Source organism: Perissodus microlepis, chromosome 20 (genome assembly GCF_051167445.1).
Source record: "Perissodus microlepis isolate ML-2025 ecotype Zambia chromosome 20, ASM5116744v1, whole genome shotgun sequence".
Lineage (NCBI taxonomy): Eukaryota > Metazoa > Chordata > Actinopteri > Cichliformes > Cichlidae > Perissodus > Perissodus microlepis.
The window spans coordinates 20654555-20680220 of NC_140480.1; the positions used below are offsets into that span (position 1 = coordinate 20654555).

The 25666-nt window shown below is 39.3% G+C and overlaps 1 protein-coding gene across 1 annotated transcript in view; it reads left to right on the forward strand.

The window, feature by feature from the left end:
* The first annotated feature begins 309 nt into the window (after positions 1-309).
* The window catches only part of LOC146364449 (deoxynucleoside triphosphate triphosphohydrolase SAMHD1-like), a 47508-nt gene continuing 22151 nt past the window's right edge, over positions 310-25666 (forward strand). Inside the window, exons 1-3 of the mRNA XM_084917758.1 lie at positions 310-364; positions 25157-25217; positions 25314-25377. Of these exons, the coding sequence (XP_084773884.1) occupies positions 334-364; positions 25157-25217; positions 25314-25377 (156 nt within the window). The 5' untranslated portion in view covers positions 310-333. The remainder of the gene's footprint in view (positions 365-25156; positions 25218-25313; positions 25378-25666) is intronic.

Here is a 25666-nt window from a genome sequence, read left to right on the forward strand (position 1 = left end):
GCTACACTACAAATATGGTCCAGTGTAGGAGGTTCAACGTGACTGATGGACTTACTGTGTAGATATGGGAGGAGGGGGGTTGTTCTAAGCTGACAAATACACAACTGTAATTAAGAAAGCAATATTATGTTTCTAAATATACAGCACACTAAATCCTATACACAGGTATTGCAGCAGTGATGTAAGCACCACACCCATAGATACACATACACAAATAGAAAGACAGAAAACACAGGGGCGGAGATTAAACATCAAATACATCTTATTATAAGGAGGAGAGATTGAAGTGCATAGCAGTCAGAACTTGACATCAATAACAGAGACATCGTTTTCATGCAGACTGAAGTTCATCGCCATTGCCAAGGTAATTAACACACACGTCAAACTATTACATGTGAGATCCTTCAGTTTAAGGTTTTATATGGCAGTTATCACAGGTCTGTATGTATTAAAATGACTGGTCTTATGAGTATAACATGTTATCAATACAATTTTAGTAAGAAAGCAGAAAGTTTTTTAAAAAAGGAAAAAGATGCAGGTATAATGTAAAGTACATTTGGCAAAATGTTTCCATCTTTAATGTTCTTATTTAATTTTTTTGTTCACTGCATCTTTACTTTGTGAGTGAGTTAGTGTTGGAATTTCTGCATAGTTCCATTTTGTCTTTTGTTAAGTTTTTGATATAATGTCAACCATTCTTAAAACATTTTGTGTTCAGAAGAAAAAAATCTGAGTTACAAAAAGAGGAATTTATGTTTTCTGCACTGAACAAAACATTTTTTTTTCAACTTTATTATGAAAAAAAAAATCATTGGTCAACAAACAATCAGTCACTATAAACTCAAATAAGTCAAAGTCAACAGAATTGTAAAAATGCTATTTCAGCTCAGTATTGACTGTTTCAAAAAACTGACTATGTTAATTCCACACATCATACAAAATTGTATAATAGTTCTTTTTGGTACAGCTTCTTGATCCACAGAGTTGTGGATCCAGACTCTCTCACCACCTCTCTTTAGTGATGTGCGAATCATGAACGAATCGTTCAATACTCGAGAATCACTTTACTGACTCGTGAATCATGATTCACAAGCTCAACTGACTTATTCACTGACTCATCCCTGTTGCTGTTAGCAAACTAATTTCATAGAAATATATCTAGCTGATAATTAAAATTGTGGAAAAAAAACAACAGCCAGTTTCTTAACAAAAAAATTTCTGCTCTGAACTGGAAGAAAAAACCCTGAGTGGAAACTCACATCAAGACAATAGCTCATCAGTTCACAGTAGCATCACTCTGCTAACATACTAACAGAATCGTAGCATGAACGAATCACTCACTCACTCACCCCCTCCCTTCCTGTGCTGAATCGTAGCATGAACAAATCAGGGGCCCTTTCTCAATTCTCAAGTAAGCGAGTTCGTTCTCGGTGAGTCCATACCTGTCGAGAACGCATGTGAGTATGGACTCGCCGAGAACGTGAACACGAACTCGCGATTTGTACAATTGGGACACCAGCGTACCTGATGATGTCACAGGTCCAGAGTTTTTACTGCCGTCCCCTCTTAATTTAACTGTGATTAATATGTTATGAAGCTTAACTTTAATCACACCCAAACCGATTTACTCAGGAACAAATAAAACACTGAAATAAACCAAACATTAACATTTAGAAGTGATCTAAGTGACTTATATATCATGTTTAACCTCAGTAGCAAAAATAATGTACATGTATGCCTTAATATAAACAAACAGGTGAGATGTTAGAACACTTTATTTTTATATTAGTGGACACATCAAAAATTACAATAGACAGATGCTGGGGTTTGGAAGAGAACTGAACAAATATTTAAAATATAATCTGATCATTTTGAAGCAGTCTTTAGAATCTCCACGTATTAACATGCTGTTTTTGTTAGCAGTGAAAATGTTTCCTCCTGAATTAAAATATATCTCAGCCAAGCCGATTTACTCAGGAACAAATAGAAACACTGAAATAAACCAAGCATTAATATTTCGAAGTTATCTAAGAGACTTATATATCATGTTTAACCTGAGTAGCGAAAGACCGCGGGGGGGTTGAAAACGATGTGCCGGGAGTCCGCCGATCTCGTGATCCTCGACCTTCCGGTCTGCTATGGAGCTGGTGGGTAACAGACGTCTCTGAAAATGTCGGAGCACATTTGGAAATATATGATATCTTGATAAATCGAGCAGATATTTGAAGCTTACACAGCTACATTCTCACTTGAAAATAACGTAAAAGTTCATTTTGCGACCCATAAAGAGTAATATTTAAAAGTTTGTAGCTGCGCTCCTCCCCCGCCATTGCTGCATTTGGGATTTGGACGAAATGCATTCTGGGATATTTAGCTGTACCAAGTAAACACAAGTCACCACTGATGGATGCTCGATAAAACAGGCGGAGCGAGAGCACATCCGGGAATTTTTTGCGTTCTCGGCTTCATGCGTACTTTGAATTAGAACAGTACTTGGTCTCCGGCTGATGACATATCACGAGTACACAAGAACGCAAGAACGCACAAGTGCGCATATTAGCTGTGTCCCAATTCAGGGTCTGCACGCTTGAAGTACGCATTTTAACTGCGATTACGTCACCGCCATGTGACGACGGCTGTCCCAATTCAAAGTGTACTTCAAATGCATACTCCAAATGCGGCATCGATTTCCCCAAATATCAAGCGTGGTCCGGTGCACGCTTCGTGGTCCCATATATCCCACAATTCATAGCGCGGCGGTGGGTGTGGATAATTTTGCTGCAAAATACGGCAGAAGGGAGCAGCCGAAGAGTGAACTGTCAAAAGTAATTGAATATGATGTCACTTATTTATGTGCGAATGTTTAATAACGAAGAACATTAAAACATTGCTGTTGGCCACATGTCGGCAAAGTTGTGTGACATTAGTGATGTTTGTACTTTCAGCGTTAACTTGGTTTTAGAGCCTCTACATATATACATATACACACACACACGCACGTATACACACACACACACGTATGTATACACACACACACGTATATATATATATATATATATATATATATATATATATATATATCATAATAATCTGACAATACTATAATATTGGCCATATTGTATTTACGTTACCACAGTGAGATGATTTTAGTCTCATGAACAACATTAGCTAATTGTTATTTACTAACTACTCTTGAAATGACTGTAATTTTGACAGTACAGAAATGAAGCCCAACAATAATGTGTTACAGTCCCGTGGTCTCAGCCTCAGATACTCAACTAATCAAAGTGATGTCATGACAAAAATGAATGACCAACAAAACATTTTTTCTCCTTCATTTATGTCACACAATGCTGTATGTAACGTTTCTCGCGGTTAGTATCATGGTTGCTAGGCAACCTGAACAGCGCGACGAAGACTAGACCGTCCAATTTCACAAGCCTCTCACTTCCGCACTTCTCGTACTTATAGTACGCACCGTACGTAGTACGCGTAGTACGCGTACTTCAAGCGTGCAGACCCTGAATTGGGACACAGCCACCGAGACAGGCCCACTCACTCACTCACCCCCTCCCTCCTGGCTCACAGCTTCTTCTTCTTCTTCTTCTTGGTTGGCAACCAATGTTAAGGCGCATTACCGCCCCCTGGCTCACAGCTCAGTGGACATTTAGATGAGAAAATATAAATTTGACACATTTGAGGAAAATACTAATAAAATAAAATAAATAAAATAAATGTTCCCTTTAGAAATGTTAAGTTTTTTGCTCTGTAAAAATAGCTGTTATTCTTTTTCAGTCACTCATCTTAGCAGTAGGATATAAATGAAAAGAGAAACAAATTAAGTTTGAGTGAAAATGTACATTTTTTGCACTCTCTGGGCAACTGACTTAGTGACTCAAATGACTCAAAAAACCCGATTCATTTTGGTGAGTGACTCATTCAAACTTGATTCAGAAAAAAGAATTGAATTTACCATCACTAACTCCCTTAACAATTCTTGAATTTAGTTCACTGGCTAAAAACAGATAAAAACACAGCTGTTTGATGGCATTGGTTGCTTCAGATCTTCTAGGCTCTAGACATGAAATGATATCTGAAAGGGAATTATTTTTTTTACAGAAAATCTGATATGTGACTTCTTCAAATAACATGCTGACAGAATTTGGTGCTGAAGAGACACAGACTCACCACATTCAAATTTTTAAGTATTGTTTTATTTTCTCTGAAACACCTAAATACTGAGTATGTAAAAGGAAATGTTATGTAGGTGACTTGACCCTGAAGATAAACATTTTCCTTGCCAGTGCTCATCAAAATCAGGCACAAAAATGGCGAACAAACTGTAAAATAATTTAAACTAGAAAAATTTGCATTTCCTGCGAAAATGCAGTGTGCATGCTTTAAAGCTGAAGCTGCCTGAAAAAACTAGCTGAAAAAGCTGAAAAGTTGCAGAAATTGTAAAAACTTTGCAGAAGCAAAGGAACTTTGCTAAAATGTAATAACTTAGCAGAACTGCAATATCTTAGAGGAAGCATAATACTTGGCAGAAATACAATAGCATAGCAGAACTTAGCAGAAATATTGTAACTTACCAGAAACATGATAACTTCTCAAAAATACAAGAATTTAGGAGAAATAGTATAAGATAACAGAAAGAATATATTTAGCCAAAAATACTTAAACATTACGGAAACACTATGATTTAGAAAAATAGTACAACATAGCAGAAATACTGTGATTTACCAGAGACACTGTGATGAACTATGAATATTGTAATTTTAAATTAATACTATGTTTTAGCACAAATACTAGAATTTGACAGAAATACTATCATTTGGCAGAAATACTATGGTTCAGCACAAATACTCTGGTTTAGCACAAACATTATAACATAGCAGAAATACAATTATATAGCAGAAATGCTATATTTAGAAAGAAAAATATAATATAGTAGAAATACTATGATTTAGCAGAAATACTGTAATCAGCACATATACTGTAACATGACAGAAATTCCTCCACTTAGTAGTAATACTATAACATAACACAAATGTTATGATTTGGCACAAAAACCATGATTTGGCAAAAATACTATGATTTAGCAGAAATACTATGATTGAGCAGAAGTACTAAGATGTAGTAAAAGTACTTTGATTTAACAGAAATACAATTATGGAGGAGCAATACTTTAAAATGGGAGAAATATTGATAGACACACACATACACAGAGCCTAAAGGGAACAGTATTTGTGCCATGGAGTGTTAACAAGAATGTGAGGTCCATATTAGAAAAGCTGGTAAAATCATAAAAGTTTGCAGAATTGTAATAAATGATGAATATGAATTACTGGTCTGTGATAGTGTATTAATTTGTAGGAAAAAAACATATTGACGAAGGTGGAATCGAACCCACGATCTTTGGTTTGCAGACCCGTGTCATTACCAACTGCACCACTGGGAAAGAAAGCGGGCAATTGGAAAAACAGGGTGATGAGCAGTCAGAATTAGATCGCAGTGAGAGGCGAAAAACGCCGTTTTTTGGAGTTACAAAACGTTGTGTAACTCAAAAACTAGGTGGACTAGAAGCATAATTGCTTGTACTGGGTGAATCAGCGGACTTTGGTGTACTTTGACCGCGATTTTCATTGCTCTCTGTACATCCGTCGCTGAGATATGACGAGAGAAGAAACGGCAGACCTCAGATATGATTGGCTGGCTGGGAAGCCGTGCAGGCCCCGATATGTGCATTTGAATGTCTGAGTCCTCACAGAGGATTGGCTGCCTGGCAAAAATATATAGAAATAGTATGATTAAGCATAAATACTACATTTAGCAGAAATACTATATTAAGCACAAATCCTATAAAAAGCAGAAATACTATATTAAGCACAAATACTATAAAAAGCAGAAATACTATATTAAGCACAAATACTATAAAAAGCAGAAATACTATATTAAGCACAAATGCTATAAAAAGCAGAAATACTATATTTAGCACAAATCTTATAAAATAGCAGAAATAGTATGATTTAGCACAATAGTAATAGCTTAAACAGAAAAATTGGAAAAGCAAAATGGACAGCTGAAAAAATGCTGAACATGCTAAGGGTCCCTCAAATATACTTATTAAATGAAAAAAATTGGCAAAAAAATATATAACAGCCACACAATCACAAATATGGACACACACATGCACAGAGAGACACACACACAAGATCCAATTCAGTCAACCAGTCTAAATATATTGAATTTAAATCTTACAATGAGATCATCCCATAAAAAGGCTTTCTCTCTCTCTCTCTCTCTCTCTCTCTCTGTCACACACACACACACACACACACAAGATCCAATTCAGTCAACCAGTCTAAATATATTGAATTTGAATCTTACAATGAGATCATCCCATAAAAAGGCTCTCTCTCTCTCTCTCTCTCTCTCTCTCTCTCTCTGTAGCACACACACACACACACACACACACACACACACACACACACACACACACACAAGATCCAATTCAGTCAACCAGTCTAAATATATTGAATTTAAATCTTACAATGAGATCATCCCATAAAAAGGCTTTCTCTCTCTCTCTCTCTCTGTCACACACACACACACACACACACACACACACACACACACACACACACACACAGGGAGAGAGAAGCAAGTTTCTAGCTCAGTCAAGCAGCCTGGGAGCTGCTGAATTTGAATCCACCAATCAGAGAGCCTGTGCACTTTTTCCCGCCAAAACAGGTGCACGCAGCACAGAGAGACACAGGATTTTTGCAGTCTATTTCTCATAATGACGACTCCCCTCAAACAAATGACCATAATTTCCTAACCGTAGGGGCTAGAACGGTCATTCTTACACCGTTTTGTTCAGAAGAGATGGGGGAATCTTAAAGTGTTGACAATTTATCATTAAAATATGAATTATTAAAGATATTTGACTTCTAATGCACCATAACTGAGTAGAGAAAAGCAAAAACTGCCTTGACTTGCCCTCAAACAACGCTTTCTAACTCTAAATCTATTTGGAGCATCAATATCATTCTTTCACCGTAAGAGACAGCAGGCTTTGGTGAACAATCATGGAAATTTTCAGGTCTCTGTGGAAATCCATTAAAAAGATATGACGAGAGAAAAAAGTGGTTCATTTCCAGAGTTTGAAATCTGAAGAAATCTGAGCGAAGGACGAATTTCCTACCCTCAAACAAGTCTAACTCATTTCAGAATGGTAATAGGTGAGAAAATAATTCTTGAATTGTGAGCGTCAGGAGTGTCTGAAGATATACTGGGACAAGCCTCATGTCTTAACTTTGCTTCGTTAAGGAGATATGACGATTCGAATATGCCTCTCATTACAGAAATCAAGCGGTGATTTTAAACAAGCTCTCCATTGACTTTCTATGGAGAGTTTTGCGACTTTGTGTTGGTCTGAGGAGATTTGCCAAAATTCTATAAATCCCACAACAATGATAGTGACATTTTCGGAAAGCCAGCAAAAATACCTACGTTTTGATGTATAATTTGTGGAAGTTGAGTGAAAATTGAGCAAGTAGCAAGAAGTTGTTCGGACATGAAGAGAAGACTGCGAAACCTTCAGTGGCACACTGGAAGCCAAGAGCATAGCAACCATAACAACGCATGTATTTTGTGAAAAATCAAAAAGATGAAACTCAAAACTTGAAGAGGGATAAGATGAAAACGGTAACAGATATGAAAAAGCTGAATCATACATGAATAGCCCAATAATTTGTGAACATTTTAAAGTTTGAATGGTTGTTCTACGTGAAAATATGAGGAAGTAGTTAAGTTTCAAAAACAAGCAAATTTTAGCAGAATTGCAGAAGTTTCCCATTCATTTCAAATGAAAGGAAAAAAAGCTTAATATTTTAAAAAGTATAATAGTGAAAAATACCAAAAGATATAGCCGTCATTAGCAGAAATAACAGAATAGTTTAAAATTTGAACGGTGAAAATAGCACAAAAATTGTGGAAGTAGTTAAACGGCGAAAAGTGTACGGAAACACCAAGAAGGAACTCAATAGTGTGGATGCTTAAAGCATCCACACAATTATTGTATGTGCACCACCAGTGTTGGGAAGGTTACTTTTAAAATGTATTCCACTACAGATTACAGAATGCATGCCCCAAAATGTATTTTGTAACATATTCTGTTACTCAATGACAGTAACGCATTTTGAATACTTTGGATTACTTAATATATTATCATGCTTTTTACAACTACATGAATATACTATTGCTGTATGATTTAGTACTATTACTGAAGGCTACTCGCCATACCAATACCAACTAGATTTTTAAATCTTAATATCAAAATGAGTAACAGTAGGGTGGACATTAGGTAAGACTGCACTTTATGCAGCCATCTCGTATAGAAAACTATTCCGCGGGTACATAAAACAGGTTTCGCAACTCTGAACCGTAGTAAAGGGACCTCTGGCTAATACGTCGGGTTCTGCGTCGGACTTGTAGCCGAAAACTAGCTTTACTTTGTTGTCTGGGTCAACTTTGCTAGCGAGGGACAGAAAGTGTCAAGATTAGGCTGTGTGCAGGCAGGAGTTTGACCCAAAATGCAGACTCTCGGACACGAAGGTTCAACTCAAAAACCACAGCTTTATTGCAGGCAAAGGAAAAGGCATACTACACTACACTACACTCACAGGGGAACACACAGAGGCTGTATCCCAATTCAGGGTCTGCAGCCTTAAAGTACACAGCCTTAACGGTCCACAAGGGCCGTGTACTCAAAGACCGCTAAGGCCGGAAGTGCGAGGCTTGTGAAATGGGACGGTCTAGCCTCCGTCGCGCTGCCCAGGTTGCCTAGCAGCTGGAAACGTTTCATACAGCTTTGTTTGACAGAAATGAAGGAGAAAATCTTTTGTTCATTTGTTTGTTTGTTGCTACATGAGCTTTGATCATTCTCTGTAAGATTAAGGTCAGCTATTGAACGGCGTATATTTTAAAGTAAAGGCTTTAAAACCAAGTTAGTACAAACGTTACTAATGTCACATAACTTTGCCGACATGTGGCCAACAGTAATGTTTTAATGTTCTTCGTTATTAAACATTTGCACATAAATAAGTGACATAATATTCAGTACTTACTTAAAGTTTACTCTTCGGGCGCCCCTCTTTTTTTCGGCAAAATTATCCACACCCACCGCCGCGCTATGCATTCTGGGATATGTTGGGCCACGAAGTCTACACCGCCACAGCCTTAAAATTCAGGGAAATGAAGGACACATTTGAGGGCTGCATTTCGAGCAGCCTTTGAATTGGGACAGTCTTCATCGCGTCGCTGTGATGTAATCGGCCTTAAAATGCAGCCTTTAAGGCTGCAGACCCTGAATTGGGATACAGCCAGAGAAACACAGCCATGAGGGACGACGTGAAACTGACACAGAGGCTGTATCCCAATTCAGGGTCTCTGTTGGACTCTGCACTAGGAGAGTATGTCATTCATAATGACAGCCAGCCTGACATTTTATATACACCTCCATTGTTGTATAGGCTGTCCTCACCAAACTAAAATTGCCAACAGTGTTTGCAGTGCAACATTATTGGTATTAAATAGAATTCAAGTCATTTTTATATATATATATATATATATATATTATATATATCCAATTCAAATAACCATGTTTAGTATTCTTACCTTGGCTTTTCAAAGCTGGACAGCTCACCGGTTACTTTTGCAGTATTGCCTACTGTCTATTGTTTTTCTTTTTTTCAAAGGGTAAGAAGAGGTTACACAAAAGTGAAAGAGGGAGGCTAGTAGCTGAGCAAGCTGAGACTAGAGGAAAATAAACTTAAAAGTACAAAAGGGCTAGTCTTGAGTTTATTATGTTCATACTAGGCAGTAGAAATATGATAAAGGCAACTGGATTTGTAAGCCAGCCAATGTGCACTGATGCATTTTTAGCCCAGAAAAATGAAGGCTTTTGATTACTTTTCCAAACCTACTTTGAGTCCTGAGACTTGGGTGTTTGATGTCATTTTTTTGGTCATAGGTTTTCCATTTTCCTTTCTAAGAAATTCACAATTATTTCTAATAACAGGATTATGAATACTTGATTCAAAATAAATAATGATCCTATACACAGGTGTCACAGCAGTGATGTGACAATGAGGTGTGTAATCGGGAGGAGGGAAAGCGCCACATCCCCAACAGAGAGACAGAAAAACAGGGTGAGAGCAAAGAGTGGAGGAACACTATATATATCTATACCTGTATATAGAGAGAGGAACTTGATGACAGACGTCCTTCTTGTGAAGACTGTTCAATCGCCATAGTCAAGGTAATTAAAACAGACTATATTACATTTTAGGTTTTTTAATGGCAGTTTTAGTTTGTGATCATGTCTGATGATTGATCTTATAGCTAACAAGTTACTGATGATTAGTGCTCAATGTAAGCTTATTATTATATGTGACTGATTATAGTGGCTGCAATGAACAGCATTTGATCTTTTTATTTACATTTAAAAACAAATCCATTGTCAAATTTCACTAAGTTCACTATAAAGTCATCATTAATATACACAAAAGGTCGCATGTCAGCACATCCATGCATACACAGAATTTTGCTCTGTGTAGAGGAAAGATTGTAATTTGTATTGATTTATTAAGGCACAACAGTCCAAAGGTCTCTTGGCTTCAATCAGATTAGGGTCAGTTTCTTTTTGTGTTTAGAGGAAGGCCAATAACACTGAGGTTTATATACTCGAATGTATTCCTGCAGTTGAATTGACTGTTCAAGCACATGTTTAAACACCTTCCAGTTCAAATGAATCTGCACTGCACTTGCTCCATTTTCGAACCAGAATAGTTTTAAAACATATGTAACTTCATCCTAAAGTTTAAACTACTTTGTACCTGAACTGTCCATCCTCAAGATGTTTGTCTACAAGCCTGCAAAAATTGAGGGGTAAGTCTTCCTTTTTGCTGAATATCCTTTTTTATATTGGGCTATATTGGGTTAAGGCAGAGCTTCCCAAAGTGTGGGGCCCGCCCCCTAGGGGAGGCGCAGAGCCATTGCAGGGGAGGCGCGGTATGGAAAGGGGAAAAAAAAAAAGAACGCTTGGACACTGCTAGCATAATGGACAGGTTTTTGACGGGGCTCCCACACAAACGCAAAGCAGGAGATGAAGCATATGTTTCCAAACCAACTTCATTCCAAGCCAAAGACTAGAAAATATGGTGAAGCATATCTTCCCTTTGGCTTCACCTGCACAAGTGGTGAAGCCAGGTAGGTCTCCCCCTGCGGCTCTCCAAATCACGGACAAACAGTATCCCACATCTCTGAAAACGTTAGAGCACTTATGCAAATATGCGATGTCTTGATAAATCGAGCAAATATTTTAAGTTTACACAGCACCATTCTCGCATGAAAATATCTTAAAAGTTTATTTTGTGACCCAGAAAGAGTAATATTTCAAACTCCGCCACTCTGTGTTCCTCTGCCACTGCCTTGTTTGAGTTTTGGACAAAATGGATTCTGGGATATTGCATTTCGTCATTTCGAGCTGAATGGAGACCAAAACAGCCAATCAGATTTTTTTTGCATCCAAGTCTGTGATTGGCTGGTTTTGTGACACAAATATAACGGTGTACAGAAAGAGTTGAGCGTGCACAGGCGTGTTGAGAGCGCAAGCAACGCATTGCGAGCAAGCGCAAGTGCAAAAACTGAGCGACAGGGGCTGCTATTGTGTGTGTGTGTGTGTGGATAATAGCATACATTGAAATACATTTTTTGCACGCAGCAATGAATTTTGTTCACTCAAATTTAGCTTTTCTTCACTCAAAATAAATTTCTCCTCAAAATGCAACACTTGCACCTGCAATTTTTTTTTACGTGAGCTCAGAATAGTGGCACAAAAATAACGCCATACCCCTCCCCCCTCTTCCCAGCGTAAGCACAAGGCTCACATGCGGAGTGAAGCGGAAAAAAGTGCGAGAGAGGGTGAGAGAAAGAAAAAAATCCCCCACGGCTCGCGATAAGGAGCCGGCTCACGTCGTTCACGTCAAAGATCCGGCTCTAAGAGCCGTTTCGTTCGCGACCGACACATCACTACAAGTCAAGTGTATATATGACTTGTTTAAAACACGTGTATGAGTTCAAACATTTGGAAAAACAAAACTGAACAACGTTGGACACACCTAATGCATGAACCAAAATAAAAACAGCAGTAGAGAAAGTGGAGACACAGGATGAACACAACACAACGAACCTTGAGTGATTGTTCCACAAGTATTTCTTGTTTTATACTCAAGTCTTCCTCATCATCATGTTTTCTGTTTCCTTTTCTTGTTGTGCAATCACCCACAACTTAACGATGCTGTGTAAAATATTTTCATAGCCATTTAATCACGTCAAGAAAATGGGAAGAAAGAAACTACAAACACCTGAAGTTAAAAAAAGGGCCGACAGACAAAAAAGGAAAGGCAGTAGACTGATTACAGCTACCAACAAATTATTTTTTCAGTGATTATTTGCTGTTGAATACTGTTGAATTTAGCTGAAAATACAGTAAGCTTTTAAACTGGAGACTGTGGTCTCCTGTCAGTAAGATAAAAACTGAAAGCACCTTTCAAACAGTATGAGTTCCACATCACATTTAGCACGAGCACTTCACTAAAAAAAATCCCTTTTTATTGTTGCACTAAGTACCAAATCATCAAAGGTGGTGTTATATTAAACCTCTTTAAAAATCCTTTCAAACTAACACAATAACACTAACACATCTTTAAAGTCAGAAACAGTTTTAGAAAATGTGAAAAAAAGTCATTACACAGGAACAGGGGGACTAATTTATATTGATTGAATTCATACTTTGTAATAGCTCACAGCAGACCACCGTCACTGTGACTCCTGTAGTGATTAATGGTTAGTGATTATTAGCCTCGATATTATTGTATACTAGTCTTCTTACCTCTTTAAAGAAAAACACTTACTATTTGAACAGTTTATTTTTGGTTCTTATGTTTGCTACACCAAAAGGAAAACCCACAAACATTGTATCAAGCTGCCTGATAAGTTACGAGTAAAATTTAAAAAATGACAATTTTTAAGCATCCTTCCTTGAATGTTTTGTTTTGTTTTGTTTTTTTGCCTGTCCCGTTTGGTTCTTTTGCCATCAGAATTATTGTCTAAAGGCGAAGAAAGATGCCCAACAGATTTACTTTACCAAATCGACCATTCCAGCCTTGCCGTATTGGTCTATTTGATTCACCTTTTATTGTTTTTTTGTTTTTTTATTTTCACTTGTTAAATACGGAACAGACTTGACTGGGGAAAAGAAAGTGGAGAAAGAAAGAGGGAAACAAAAACAGTGGGCAAGAGGAACGGTGATAAAGGGCAAAAAACAAAAACCAACAAAATAAGCAGACGAAAAATACATATATCAGTCAATCAATCACCTGGATCACATGTTGAGAAAGAAAAAAGATAAAACAAGCAGAGAGAGAAAAAAAGAGCAATATATTAAACAACATCATCGCAATGATCTATGTGAATATAACAGTAAATACTAAATATTAAACATTACTGTGCAGCACGTAAGATCGACAGCGCACAGTGTGCTTTGAGGTAGGAGCCAAAAAGGGTGTAGTTTGTGTGTGTGAGCACCTGTGTGTACACCTGTGAGCATGAGCGCGCTTGAATTTAAAAGGTTCCTTCATGTAATGATCTGCTAGAGGGTGTGGGGGGCCATAGCCCCGTCCTCCAGGGCATGAAGCAGGTATGGAGGAGATCAAGGCTCCAGACATCCAGAGGCCCTCGGAACACAAGAGACCAAGGAAGACCAACAAAGGGGCAACCGCGCCACTATCCTGGAAAGAGCTGAGGAGAGCCCCAGATGAGGGGTCACTCAGCAGCCGCGGAGCAGAAGCCAGGGGGGGTTGCAGTGACGTGCCCGTGAGCTCCGCCGGCAGCCAGCTGTGCCAGAGTGACCGAGCCCTAGGCCGAGAGGCCGAGGGCACCCCACCCCCGAAGTGGCCCGAGCGAGCCCCAGGCTCCAGGCCCCGACAAGCAGCCACCAGGAGTGAGCCGGTATGTACCTGGACGCCCATCCCCGGACACAAAGAACCACCAATTCACCGATGTCTGAGGGCGTCTGCCACTGGCAGGGGAAGTGGTGGGGGAGATAGGCCTCCATACCTTGGAGGGCCTGAGATGTCCCTAGAGAGGTGGAGTCTGATACCCGACCTGACATATAGACACAGACAAACAGGCACACACAGATACAAATATCCATTCCCACCCTCATGCTCTCATATGCAATTACTAAACACTCACCCAACGTGGAGAAAGACATAAATAGGCAAGTGACCCCTCCCTGGGGCCAGCTACCCCGCTGACCCCAGTAGGCACCCCCATACTCCGCAACCCACCAGGGAAAGGGGGCCCAGGCCCATCCGGACCGGGGCCCAGTTCAGCAGCGCCGCCCGGCCCCACAGAGACCGGGACAGCCCTCCCGACCCCACCACAGAGAAAACTGCACCCACCCCATCATCCACTCATCTTCCAGACTACACAAGACAATAGACACCCAGACTGAGATCTTCCTCCACCTCTCCTATATCTCCCCCTCCTGCAGAGTGAGTTCCTGGAGAGAGGAGACCTCCTGCAAGATGTAACAGCCTCCCCCACCAGTTGAAGAGCCCCCCAGGTGGCTCGATGGACTGGCGGCACCCTGCACCAGGGCTGGGCCCCCATACACTCACCTGCCCACAACCCCAGCGACACACCAACCAGGACCCAAACCCCCAAGGCCCAGCCAGGGCCCCAGCCCAGAGACGGAGCACCCCCAGAACCCCATGCCCGTCCCGGACCCACCCAGGGGCAGCCAGGCTACCAGGTCAGTAACCCACGTCCGTCAGCACAGACCCTCCCCTAGCCCCGCTAAATGAAGCCACGGGGAAACCATCACCTAAGAGCCAACAGAGCCCTTAACAGGCCATGACCGCAATCCCGGGTTAAGCCCTCCAAGGAAGATGCTCCTGGGGAATCCCCAGACACCCCAAGCCTGTCCCTACCCCCACACCAATCAGAACAGCGAAGGTGGGACCAAACTATGACCCCCCACCCCCACTAGGTGATGGAGCTGATCAAAGGAGCCCAGAGCAATTGATCTGATGTGGTGGCAGAGGCTGTATCAAGACTAATTTAATCTATTAGATAATTTCTATATTGGTTAGAATTAAGATTATTTTTATTTTTCCAGTTCATGAGGACTGTTTTCTTGGCTATGCATAGGGCAGTGGAAACCATATGGGCTATATTCTTTTCTGTGGTGACATAATCTAAGCTGCCCAACAAACACACTAAAGGGGAAGTTGGAATGTTACATTTCAGACACTTCGATAAGTCTTCACATATCTCGCGCCAAAACTTCTGAACTGGTGGACAGAACCAAAGAGCGTGGATATAATTGTCCGGTGTGTTGGTTTGACAGTGTGAGCAGTTGTTGGTAGACGTAAAGCCCATCTTGAACATCCGATGACTTGTATAGTGTACTCTATGTAGTATTTTGTATTGAATTAATTGAAGACTGGGATTTCTAATTAAATGAAAGGTTTTTAAGCATATCTGAGACCAGAAGTTTTGGTCTAAGTTAACTGATAAATCCGCTTCCCATTTCGCAATAGGAAGTGATATTGATTCATCTGTTTTAGAAAGTATTCTGCTAGGGGTGGGGGATATAAACGGTATACGGTAGAAACGATATAAATCTGGCCAACGGTAGAGATTTTGACTATACCGCTCTACCGCGATAGCGCATGTTGATGGTGTCATCAAGCTGTGCCTGTTTTGGTCGAAAGCATTGCAGCGGCTGCAAACAACATCATCTGCAAATTATGCTGGGCGACAGTAAAAGCAAAGAGACGAAGCAATTTTGGAATATGAGGAAAGCCAAAAACTGCGCTCCCTCCACTTCGCTACCATTGATTCATTAATGCTGAATTCTCTCGCAGCTGCTCTATTCCCGTGTTGTTGCAGTATATTAATTAATGACTAACCTCGTATTCTGGATGGATTATCTCACTTGTTCTCCTGACTGAAGTTTGGTCCGTTTATAGCATCCTGCCATGCAATTGCCTTTGTCCCCAACAGTGTTGGGACTAACGCGTTATTAAGTAACGCGTTAAAGTAACTACGTTATTATTGTGCTAACGAGCACGGTAACTAGTTATTATGCCAAAATCAGGAACGCGTTACTCGTTACTGGGATTTAGATAGGCTCGTTATTCGTTACTTCTTGCGGTGGCTATCGCGGAGCTTCCACAGATTCAGTAACATTAGCAAGTGGTGGAGGCCAGCAGGTGGATGAAGGAAAAGGGAGGCAAGAGGAGAGACCCGAAGCGGCCGCCCGTCCGAGTGTCAGGTGAACTGAACTTCAGGTAAGAAGTTATGACCTGCAGTCTATCTGGGTCAGATATGAACCAAGTTTAGTTGGAGTTTATTTTCGTTGTGCTGACTTTTTCGTACTGCGTGCTAGCTAGCATGACGGGGTTTCTATACAGCTGGGTGGTGCTGTATAGAAACCCCGATGTTGAACTTTATTTTGTTTTTGTTCAAACGGTTAATTATTAGAGTTGCCAACCGTTCCCTAAAAAACGGAATCGTCTCGTATTCAGAGAAATTATTACGCATTTCGTATTTAGGTGAAAAGGAACAGTTTGTCCCGGACTTCAGCTACAATGAAAAAGGCACAAAGCTGGAGTTATTCTGTCTTTGCTGCACAGCTGCCTCTTCTTCTCTCATTCTCTCCCCTCCCTCTCCTGTTGCTACTTTAATCATGAAACTGATCAATGATCAGCTGATCGGCTTTTCTCTCTTGTTTATTTATCGTCCACTTTGCGCCAGAAAGAGGAAACCACCGGATGTCGCGCTAAACAACAGCAGCACGTTTGATCAGCTGTTGTTAGAATTTATTTAATATTACTTTCTAGTATCAGCTGATGTTTGCTGGAGCCACAGCTATAAAGCTGCTGGTCATGATATCGGTTTGTATATCTGGTGAGAGGGAAACATGAAGATGAAACCAGGAGATGTCCTTACTGAATCATCAGAGCTGAACAGGTAATGGAGAAACAGGTTTACCTTTTAGGTGACATGAATGAGTTGAAGGGAAGTTATGAACTGTTTCTGAGAGATAAATAACACCAAACTCCTTTTCTAAGTAGCTGACAGCTGGTAACTGTGCAGGGGCGGATCTAGCAAAGTGTTGCCAGGGGGCCAGGTAGGGCATTAACAGGGAAAGGGGGGCACAAAGAAATACTTTCTTATTCTCATTTCAAATGTCTAGCTTTTAATAAATAATTATCTGTCTTACAATAAACGATTGATAGATTGATACATATATACCATCAAGACAGTGTACATCACTGTCACAACAGTGTTTGTTTTCATTCAAAGGCTTTATGATTTTTGCTATAATGGTGGGCCGGTCTCTAGTCAAAATGCCCGGGCTGATTTTTTGTCCCAGTCCAGCCCTGTATGCAGCTCATCTGCAGTCTGGTGTTACCTACATCTTCCTATTCGGAAGGCAGAATTTCTGAGTACAATCAAAAGCACCACGACTGCAGTTTTTGTGTTGGATGTAAAAAGCGCACATGACGCTGTAACGTGGGCTAGAATCATGGCGGCGGTCAACGACGGTCCAGGCGTGGGATTTCTCTCGTGGAAATATGCACATTATTTTTTCCTTTGGTAGGTGGCACAGTGCACTTGTGGCAAGTAAGCAAGCTAGAAGACTGGCACTCTTGCTGGGTATCCAGTTAGCAACACATTAACAAGAGAAGTCTGAGTAAAACCAAAGTTACTTTCCCTAGTAACTAGGGATGGGTATCGTTTAGGTTTTATCCGATACCGGTGCCAAACCGGTACTTTTGAAACGGTGCCGGTGCTTAAACGGTACTCAAACCGGTGCTTAAAGAATGGAGAACACCAACTTTGTCCAAAAACCTCTCATGTTCAGCTGTTTTTTTGTAAAAAGATAACAATGTTAGCCTTTTCTGCAGCTATGGGGCATATATGGTATCACTCTTGGCTGGAAGCAGTGCTTAAACAATGGAAAAAACACAAACTTTGTCCAAAAACCTCTCATGTTTAACTGTTTTCCACTTTTTCTTTGGTCATTTTAGCCTTTTTGGCCAGGGTGAAGGGAGTATCTGCCATCAAACAAGAAGACAGCCGCATGTAGCTATGATGATGTTTGCTAGTTCACCTTACATGTATTAATGTAATAACGTGGTTAGCCTACTCAACGTAAATTACACACGAACAACATTACGCTACTCATGCAGAGAAGAACAGCTGCTGCTGCCATCATCATCCGTCATCATTTCTGCTACACTGGCAGGGCTAGGGGCCAGGACTCTATTCTTCGGGTTTTTGGGGGATGTTGCTCCAGGTCCGATAACAGGCACCACACCCGCAGTAGATGTGCACGGAGTGAGGTCTCGCAGCAAGCTATCAAATACGGCGCATTTCTCGGCTTTTAAGAAAAACGCTATGCGTCGCCAGGTGTTTCATCGGATTTGAGGTGTTACCTCCTTTGACAGTATCACAGTATCAGCTTAAAGCACTTGTTGCAGGCTGCTGAGTTTGCATATTTTGCTGTGAAGTACAGCCATACATTTGACCGGTCCTCCTTGGGCATTTTTAATCTGTAGCTCTGCTCTAAAAGAACGTACGTACCTGGCCCTGCCTACTATCCTCGGAAACGTAAAATGATTGGCTAGAATCTAAAGTGTATCACAGCTCAGGAAAAAAAAAGCCCCGAAATAAAGCACCGAAATGTGCGCTGCTTTTCGGTCTGGTTACTACCGTTTATGTCAGAACCGGTGCCATCATGGCACCTGATACCGGTACCCATCCCTACTAGTAACTAGTTACTTTGAAAGTAACGAGTAACTTGAAGTAACTGAGTTACTTTTGATGGAAGTAACTAGTAATGTAACTAAGTTACTAATTTAAAGTAACTTACCCAATACTGGTCCCCAACCACCAGAAACCCTCACTTAACTTTTATCGAGTGGAAAAAAGTTAAGTGTTCATCCTCCAGCTTCACTGTGTTTATGTTATGCTAACATAGCTGTGTCGCTAGCGATCACGTAGCACATCATTATATACCAGCTAGCCCAACTTCAGTAACCCTACAAACGTCACTGCTGTTTAGTTTTCTGTCTTCATTTATGTTGGAAGTGATAGCAGAGCTGTATGTTTTAATTTGTTTCAGAAATCTCTCAATCAGAACATGCTATATCATGTTTAGGTGGAAGCTAGCGAGCTAACTTCCTGCTAACTTCTAACTGAATTTAATAAATTCTGTTTTCATGGATGCCTGGATGTTAAATGTAATGGTTACACCTGGTAAAGCAGCAACGCTGATCATTTTATTACAGATGAAACAATTTAGACAGTTTTTAACTCTCAGTGATGCCACAGTGTTTGTTTGACTTTGGGACCTGAAACGGACCCAGTTTAGGACCCAGATTACTCCGCGAGGCTCCTGACTATGGCAGCCGTAATGCTCCAACAATCCATCAAGCAGTGCGGCTGCCTACCAAAGTCGTACTAAAACATTTTGGACAGATTTTTGAGCGCCGTGCACCACATAAAATCGGTCGAGGTCAGTAAGCACAACCAGAATTCATACACAAGGCACACTGTCGATTTTTGAGAAATTTAAAGGATTTTAAGCACGCCTTATAGTGTGTAAATAGAAGAAAAGAATATATCACAATATATATCGTTACCACACATGCTTCAAATTTTACCGTGATATGGATTTTAGGCCATATCGCCCAGCCCTGTATTCTGTATATTTTGGAAAGTAATTTTGGGGTTTTAAGAGTAAGAAATTGTACCACACTTGGTGGTGTTTGTAGTTCAAATTGACCGGGTTTAAATTTCTTTTTTACTTTGGATTTAATTTGTTGATATTCTAAAAATCTTTTCTTGTTGATCCCATATTGTGTAACTAGTCTGTCAAATGGAATAAATTCTGTTCCTTCTAATATATGTTCTAAGTATTTGATTCCTTTACCACTCCAGTCTGGAAAGTTTATCATATTATTGTTTTGTAATATGTCAGGGTTGTTCCAGATAGGTGTACGTTTGCATGGGATTAATGAAGACTCCGTCAATTTTAGAAACTCCCACCACGCTGTCAGAGAAGAGCTGATGCTTTTGAAGCATTCATGTCATTGGATGTTTGAGCTGATAAATGGTAGGTCTGAAATCTCTAGATTATTGCAAAGTGCTTGTTCTACATCTGTTCTACATCATTCGTCTAAGAAGGTATGTTTTAGCCATCCTGAGATAAATTGAAGCCTGTTGGCTTAGAAGTAGTGCTGAAAGTTAGGTAGTTCTAATCCTCCTTTATCCTTGGTCTTTTGTAGTGATTTTAAGCTTATACGTGGGGGTTTATTTTTCCAAAGGAATTTGGACATATATGAATCTAGAGATCTGAACCAATCTTGTGGCGATTTAGTTGGGATCATTGAGAATAAATAATTAATTTTTGGTAAGACCATCATTTTTATAGCGGCAACCCTTCCCATGAGTGATATGGGTAGACATTTCCATCTAGCCAGATTGCCTTCTACTTTCTTTAATAGTGGGATATGGTTTAATTTAGTTACATCTGCAAGCTTGGGAGAAACATTAATACCTAAATATTTTATATTTCCCGATTGCAGTGGTGTAGAAGAAGAATTATGGAAGGAGCAATTAATCGGAAGGACTGTAGATTTAGACCAGTTAATTGACTATCTGATATTCTTGCAAAAGAGTTTATCAATTCAATCACCCCAGAGATATTGGTTTGTGAGTTTTGGAGAAAAAGTAACACATCATCCGCATAAAGGCTGATTTTATGTTCCACGTTCTTGCATTTTTTGCCCTTAATTACTGTATTCTGTCTAATTGCTAGTGGTTCAATAAAAATTGCAAACAGTGAAGGGGAGAGTGGGCATCCCTGCCTGGTGCCCCTCAGGAGACAGAGGCTGGAGGATGTTTGGTCATTTGTTTTGACACAAGCTGTTGGGGAATTGTATAATATTTTTAACCAGTTAATGAAAGAGGATCCAAAACCAAATTTGTGTAAAGTTGCAAATAGAAATTTCCAGTTAACTCTGTCAAATGCTTTTTCTGCATCTAAAGAAAATATTGTAGTTTCAAGGTTTTTACTGTATGAGTAGTCTATCAAATTAAGTAATCTACGTGTATTTGTTGATGAGTGCCTACCTTTTATGAAACCAGTTTGGTCAGGATGAATTAAGAGGGGGGTTATTTTCTCTAATCTCTTTGAGAGAGCTTTGCAGATTATTTTAAGGTCTACATTTATAAGGGATATTGGACAATAGCTTGAGGGATATACAGGGTCTTTGCCTGGTTTTAGCAGGAGATTAATGTTTGCAGAATTTATATTTGATGTAAGTCTGCCCTTTTCTTTGATTTCCAACAATGTTCTGTGAAAAACTGGTGCTAGAATCGTCCAGAATTCTTTGTAGAGTTCTGCAGGAAAGCCGTCTGGACCTGGAGCTTTATTATTGGGCATGCTTATCAGGGCTTCCTGGAGTTCACCTGGCGTCAGTGGCGAATCCAGTGCCATTGAGTTATGTTGTCCAAAAACTGATCAATTTCCTTTTTAGATGGATTTATTTGTGGTGAATACAACATTTTATAGAAATCCCTGAAAATGTTGTTTATTTGTATCGGGTCATATATTGTGTTCCCAGATAAATCTTGAACTGCACATATAGTTGTTTTTTCTTTCTTTCTTTCTTTCTTTCTTTCTTTATTTTTTATTTATTTCTTCCTTGAATTTTAAGTCATATTTACTAAGAAAATTTCCTAGAAAGGCTGGAAGGGGAGCACAGGATCTCGACGACAGATTGGAAGGCCCCAGAGTTTAACAACCAGCAAGTAGAAACTGGTGGCTGATGGCTGATGGCTGCAGCCTTTTGTTAGTTCCAGGGTTTGGTTTGTCTCACTGAGCTACAGTAGAAATATGGTTCAATGAATGATGGACTGCAGACTGAAGTCGGATTCATTGCTATTGCCACGGTAACTGACACAAATATATATAACATGCAGAGATGGGCAGTAACGCGTTACTTGTAATGCGTTACTGTAATCTGATTACTTTTTTCAAGTAACGAGTAAAGTAAGGGATTACTATTGCAAAAACGGTAATTAGATTACCGTTACATTCCCGTAGGAACACTGCGTTACTGCGTTACTAAAACCGTGATTTTTTTGCGAGAATGTCTCATGACAGTGACGTAAGCGAGTGCGACGTTCGTGACAACAGCTGTGTGCAGATCAACAGTGGATCATATATCGAGTGCGGGAGAGAGTTTGAGCATGCAGCGTTTAAAGCGTGGAAGTACTGACCTTACTTTAAGTTTGATTCCATAAAAAGTGACAAAAACATTAGTGTCCGTTGTGCGTGGGAAGAAAACTTATTTTTACAGCGAAAAAAAAACCCCTAAACTTCCAAGCAAGCACCGAGTGTGCTACCACGTAATGGGAAATTCACAGAGAAACTCGCGGATTCTTCCACTGACCGGCACACCTGCACCAGGGTAAACCTCCGCCTACCCTACTTCTGCTTTACAGGTGAAAATAGAGCAAAAGGACTGCTGAGTCTTTGACTTTATTATCTGCTGTGTTTTACTTGCATCTATTTGAAAGAGTGAGTGTAAACACAAAAAAATATATATATTTTATGTGCTGGAATGTGCAGAAAATAGGTTTAAATATTAAACAAATTTCTTCCAGTCAGAGAATGTTGCAGATAATTACATTTTTGCTTGATGCATAAAGTTAAAAGATTAAAACTAATAAAACAAGTTTTAAAAAGAGACTTTTCCATTTGATTACATTTTGTATGATGGATAATGTAGAAAAAGTAGAATTGGGCTGAAAGATCTATCGCTTTATCACCTATTCAGGTTGTAAATCGTGTTTTTAAAAAGTAACTAAGTAACTAGTAACTAAGTAATTAATTACTTTTGAAAATATGTAATCAGTAAAGTAACGGGATTACTTTTTTGGGGAAGTAATCAGTAATTAGTTACTGATTACTTTTTTCAAGTAACTTGACCAACACTGATAACATGTCTCTTGTTAGTCTATTTTTAAATTACAATACAGATGGTGGTGTAAAAATGATTTACCTTGTGTCTATACATGTTAGTGATAACGATTCATTAAGAAATCAGAAATAAAGAAGAAATGTAAGTACAATGGAAATTACATTCTGCAAAATGTTTTTGTCATCCCCAAACTTGGTCTCATTTTATGTTGAATGCATCTTTACTTTATACTGACACGGTTTTGTAAACGGACTCAGGCGCAGACCAGGAGACCTTTGCAAAAGCTGACAGTGCGTTTATTTACAGTGGTTTGACCAGGTGAATAGATATATAAAGTGTTCGGGAGAGGGGGTCCGGGGCTCCAGGGTCCATTCTCTCAACAACAATCCCTCTCCTTTTCCTCCGATGTTCCTCTCGCTCGCTCAGAGATACAGGGATGGGTCCAGGAAGAATCTACACACACAAACAAAGGAAAATCCGATTAGTTCAAGATCGCAAGAAAACTCACAGACTGATCGCAGGAGAACTAACGCTGGTGGCTCAACGTTCCAGCGAGGAGTAGCGTAGGTCTGCCATCTTAAGAAGCCCTTCTGATTGTAGAATTCAGCTACGGGTGTGATGATGAGCACAGGTGCGTGGGCCAGGGACGGGAGCCCGCAGTGAGCACTGCCGCGGAAGGGGGAGAGGGAGAGAGAGAGAGAGAACAAAAACATATCGCCTAACACGGAGTCAGCCAGTGAGGCACTGGGACCGTGACATATACAAGTGATTAATTGTTCTAATTTCTGCATGTGTTGAACTAATAATTTCTCTTTTTCTCCTCCCTTAATTTTTATTCGTTCATCAAGTTGATTCAACATAAGTTTTGTCATCTATTTTAACACAAATCTAATTGTTAGTGTCAGAATTGTTTAATTATTCAAAAGGTATTATGAGTACTTTAGGCACTTTAAGTATATTTTCATACTAGTGCTTAAGGGAAATACTATTACTTTGATCAAATGCTACTACTTTTGTAAACTTGTAAATACCTGCTGTACTATATGCTGACTTAAGTCAGTGATACATTTTGTAAACTGCTCAACTTTAATGAATTCCACCCAAAATATTAATTCTAAACATTTTTAAAAGCATTAAGGAAAAACACAAAACATAATTCATTAACCAAGCATTTGTATTTGAACTGGAAAGGGGAAAGACATCAGAATACAGTTGACTGCAATTTGCAGTGTACTGACATATACAGTATACACACTGTAACTTTCAATTATAATCTCATCTGGGTGATACAAAAACACTGTTTTGGTAGAGCTGCAGTTCAGAATTTTTTCAATAATATCAGTATGGAAACAAAACATTTTCATACATTGCAAGTAAAAACAGGGTACTATTCAAATTAAGAGAGGGGAATGATATCAGGTAGTTATTTTTTAGAGAATAAAAAGCTTGCCCCTTTTAACACTTCTAATTATTCTGCCCCCTTACTTCAGTGTCTTGGTGAAGTTAAATCCTGGATGACCTCTAACTTTCTTAACTTTAATGAGAAGTGATAATTTTTTCACCAAGTGGCAATCCCAGCACTTCTCATTTTAACCTCCACCGTCTTGGGTTCACAGAGGTGATCGAGCATTTGGGGTCGTAGCGCCTAACTGTCAAATAATCTACCCCTGCACATCAGACACACTCCTACTGTCAATCTTTTTCAATCGTATCTTAAAACACATTTGTATTCACTGGCTTTTAATACAGTATGAGAGTTATTTGGTATTTGATGTTTGGTACTAATATTATAAGTTATTTAACTAGTTATTCTGTATTTTTGTACAGCACTTTGATCAATGTTGCTGTTGTAATTAAATGTGCTATATAAATAAATGAACGATAAACGAAAGGACTATCCTGTCCTAAAGGCTTGACATCTAAAAGCATTCTTAACTTGCCATTATTGCTAATAATAATAGTCTAATAGTCACAGTTGATAGATCACAGGGCTGATAACCTTTTCCTTATGTATCCAGAAAACAACATCACTGATCTTCGTCAGCGAATTCCTGATCAGTTGGAGAAAATTGGCATAGAGTAAGTTTATCCATGTTAAAAGAAGCTGCATTGTTCACTCAGTTAATTTAGTATGTTTCTGCTATGCTTTCTTATGTTTTTTTATGTACTCTTTAGGAATACTATCCATCTTTCAATCTACTCCACTATGGAAAAGCAACGTGACACCAAAGAAAGCAAGGTGATTTAACTTGACTCTTGGTGTTTATCTCACAATAACTGATTAATTGAAAAAAAACAAACCTATTCTTATAGTCTGGTACAGTATCAAAACTATTCAAAAAGACTGTACTTTACTATTCATGTAAAATAAAATATCCTTTAAATTTTCTCTTCAGAAAATATATTATTTTCATTTAAACAAGTTGCCATTGCCATAGTAGAAGGCATGATACTAGAAGATCATTAGCCTAGCATCAGCCTCAATGCTTACATACCACTGTTTGAAAAACATTAAGTTATATATAAAA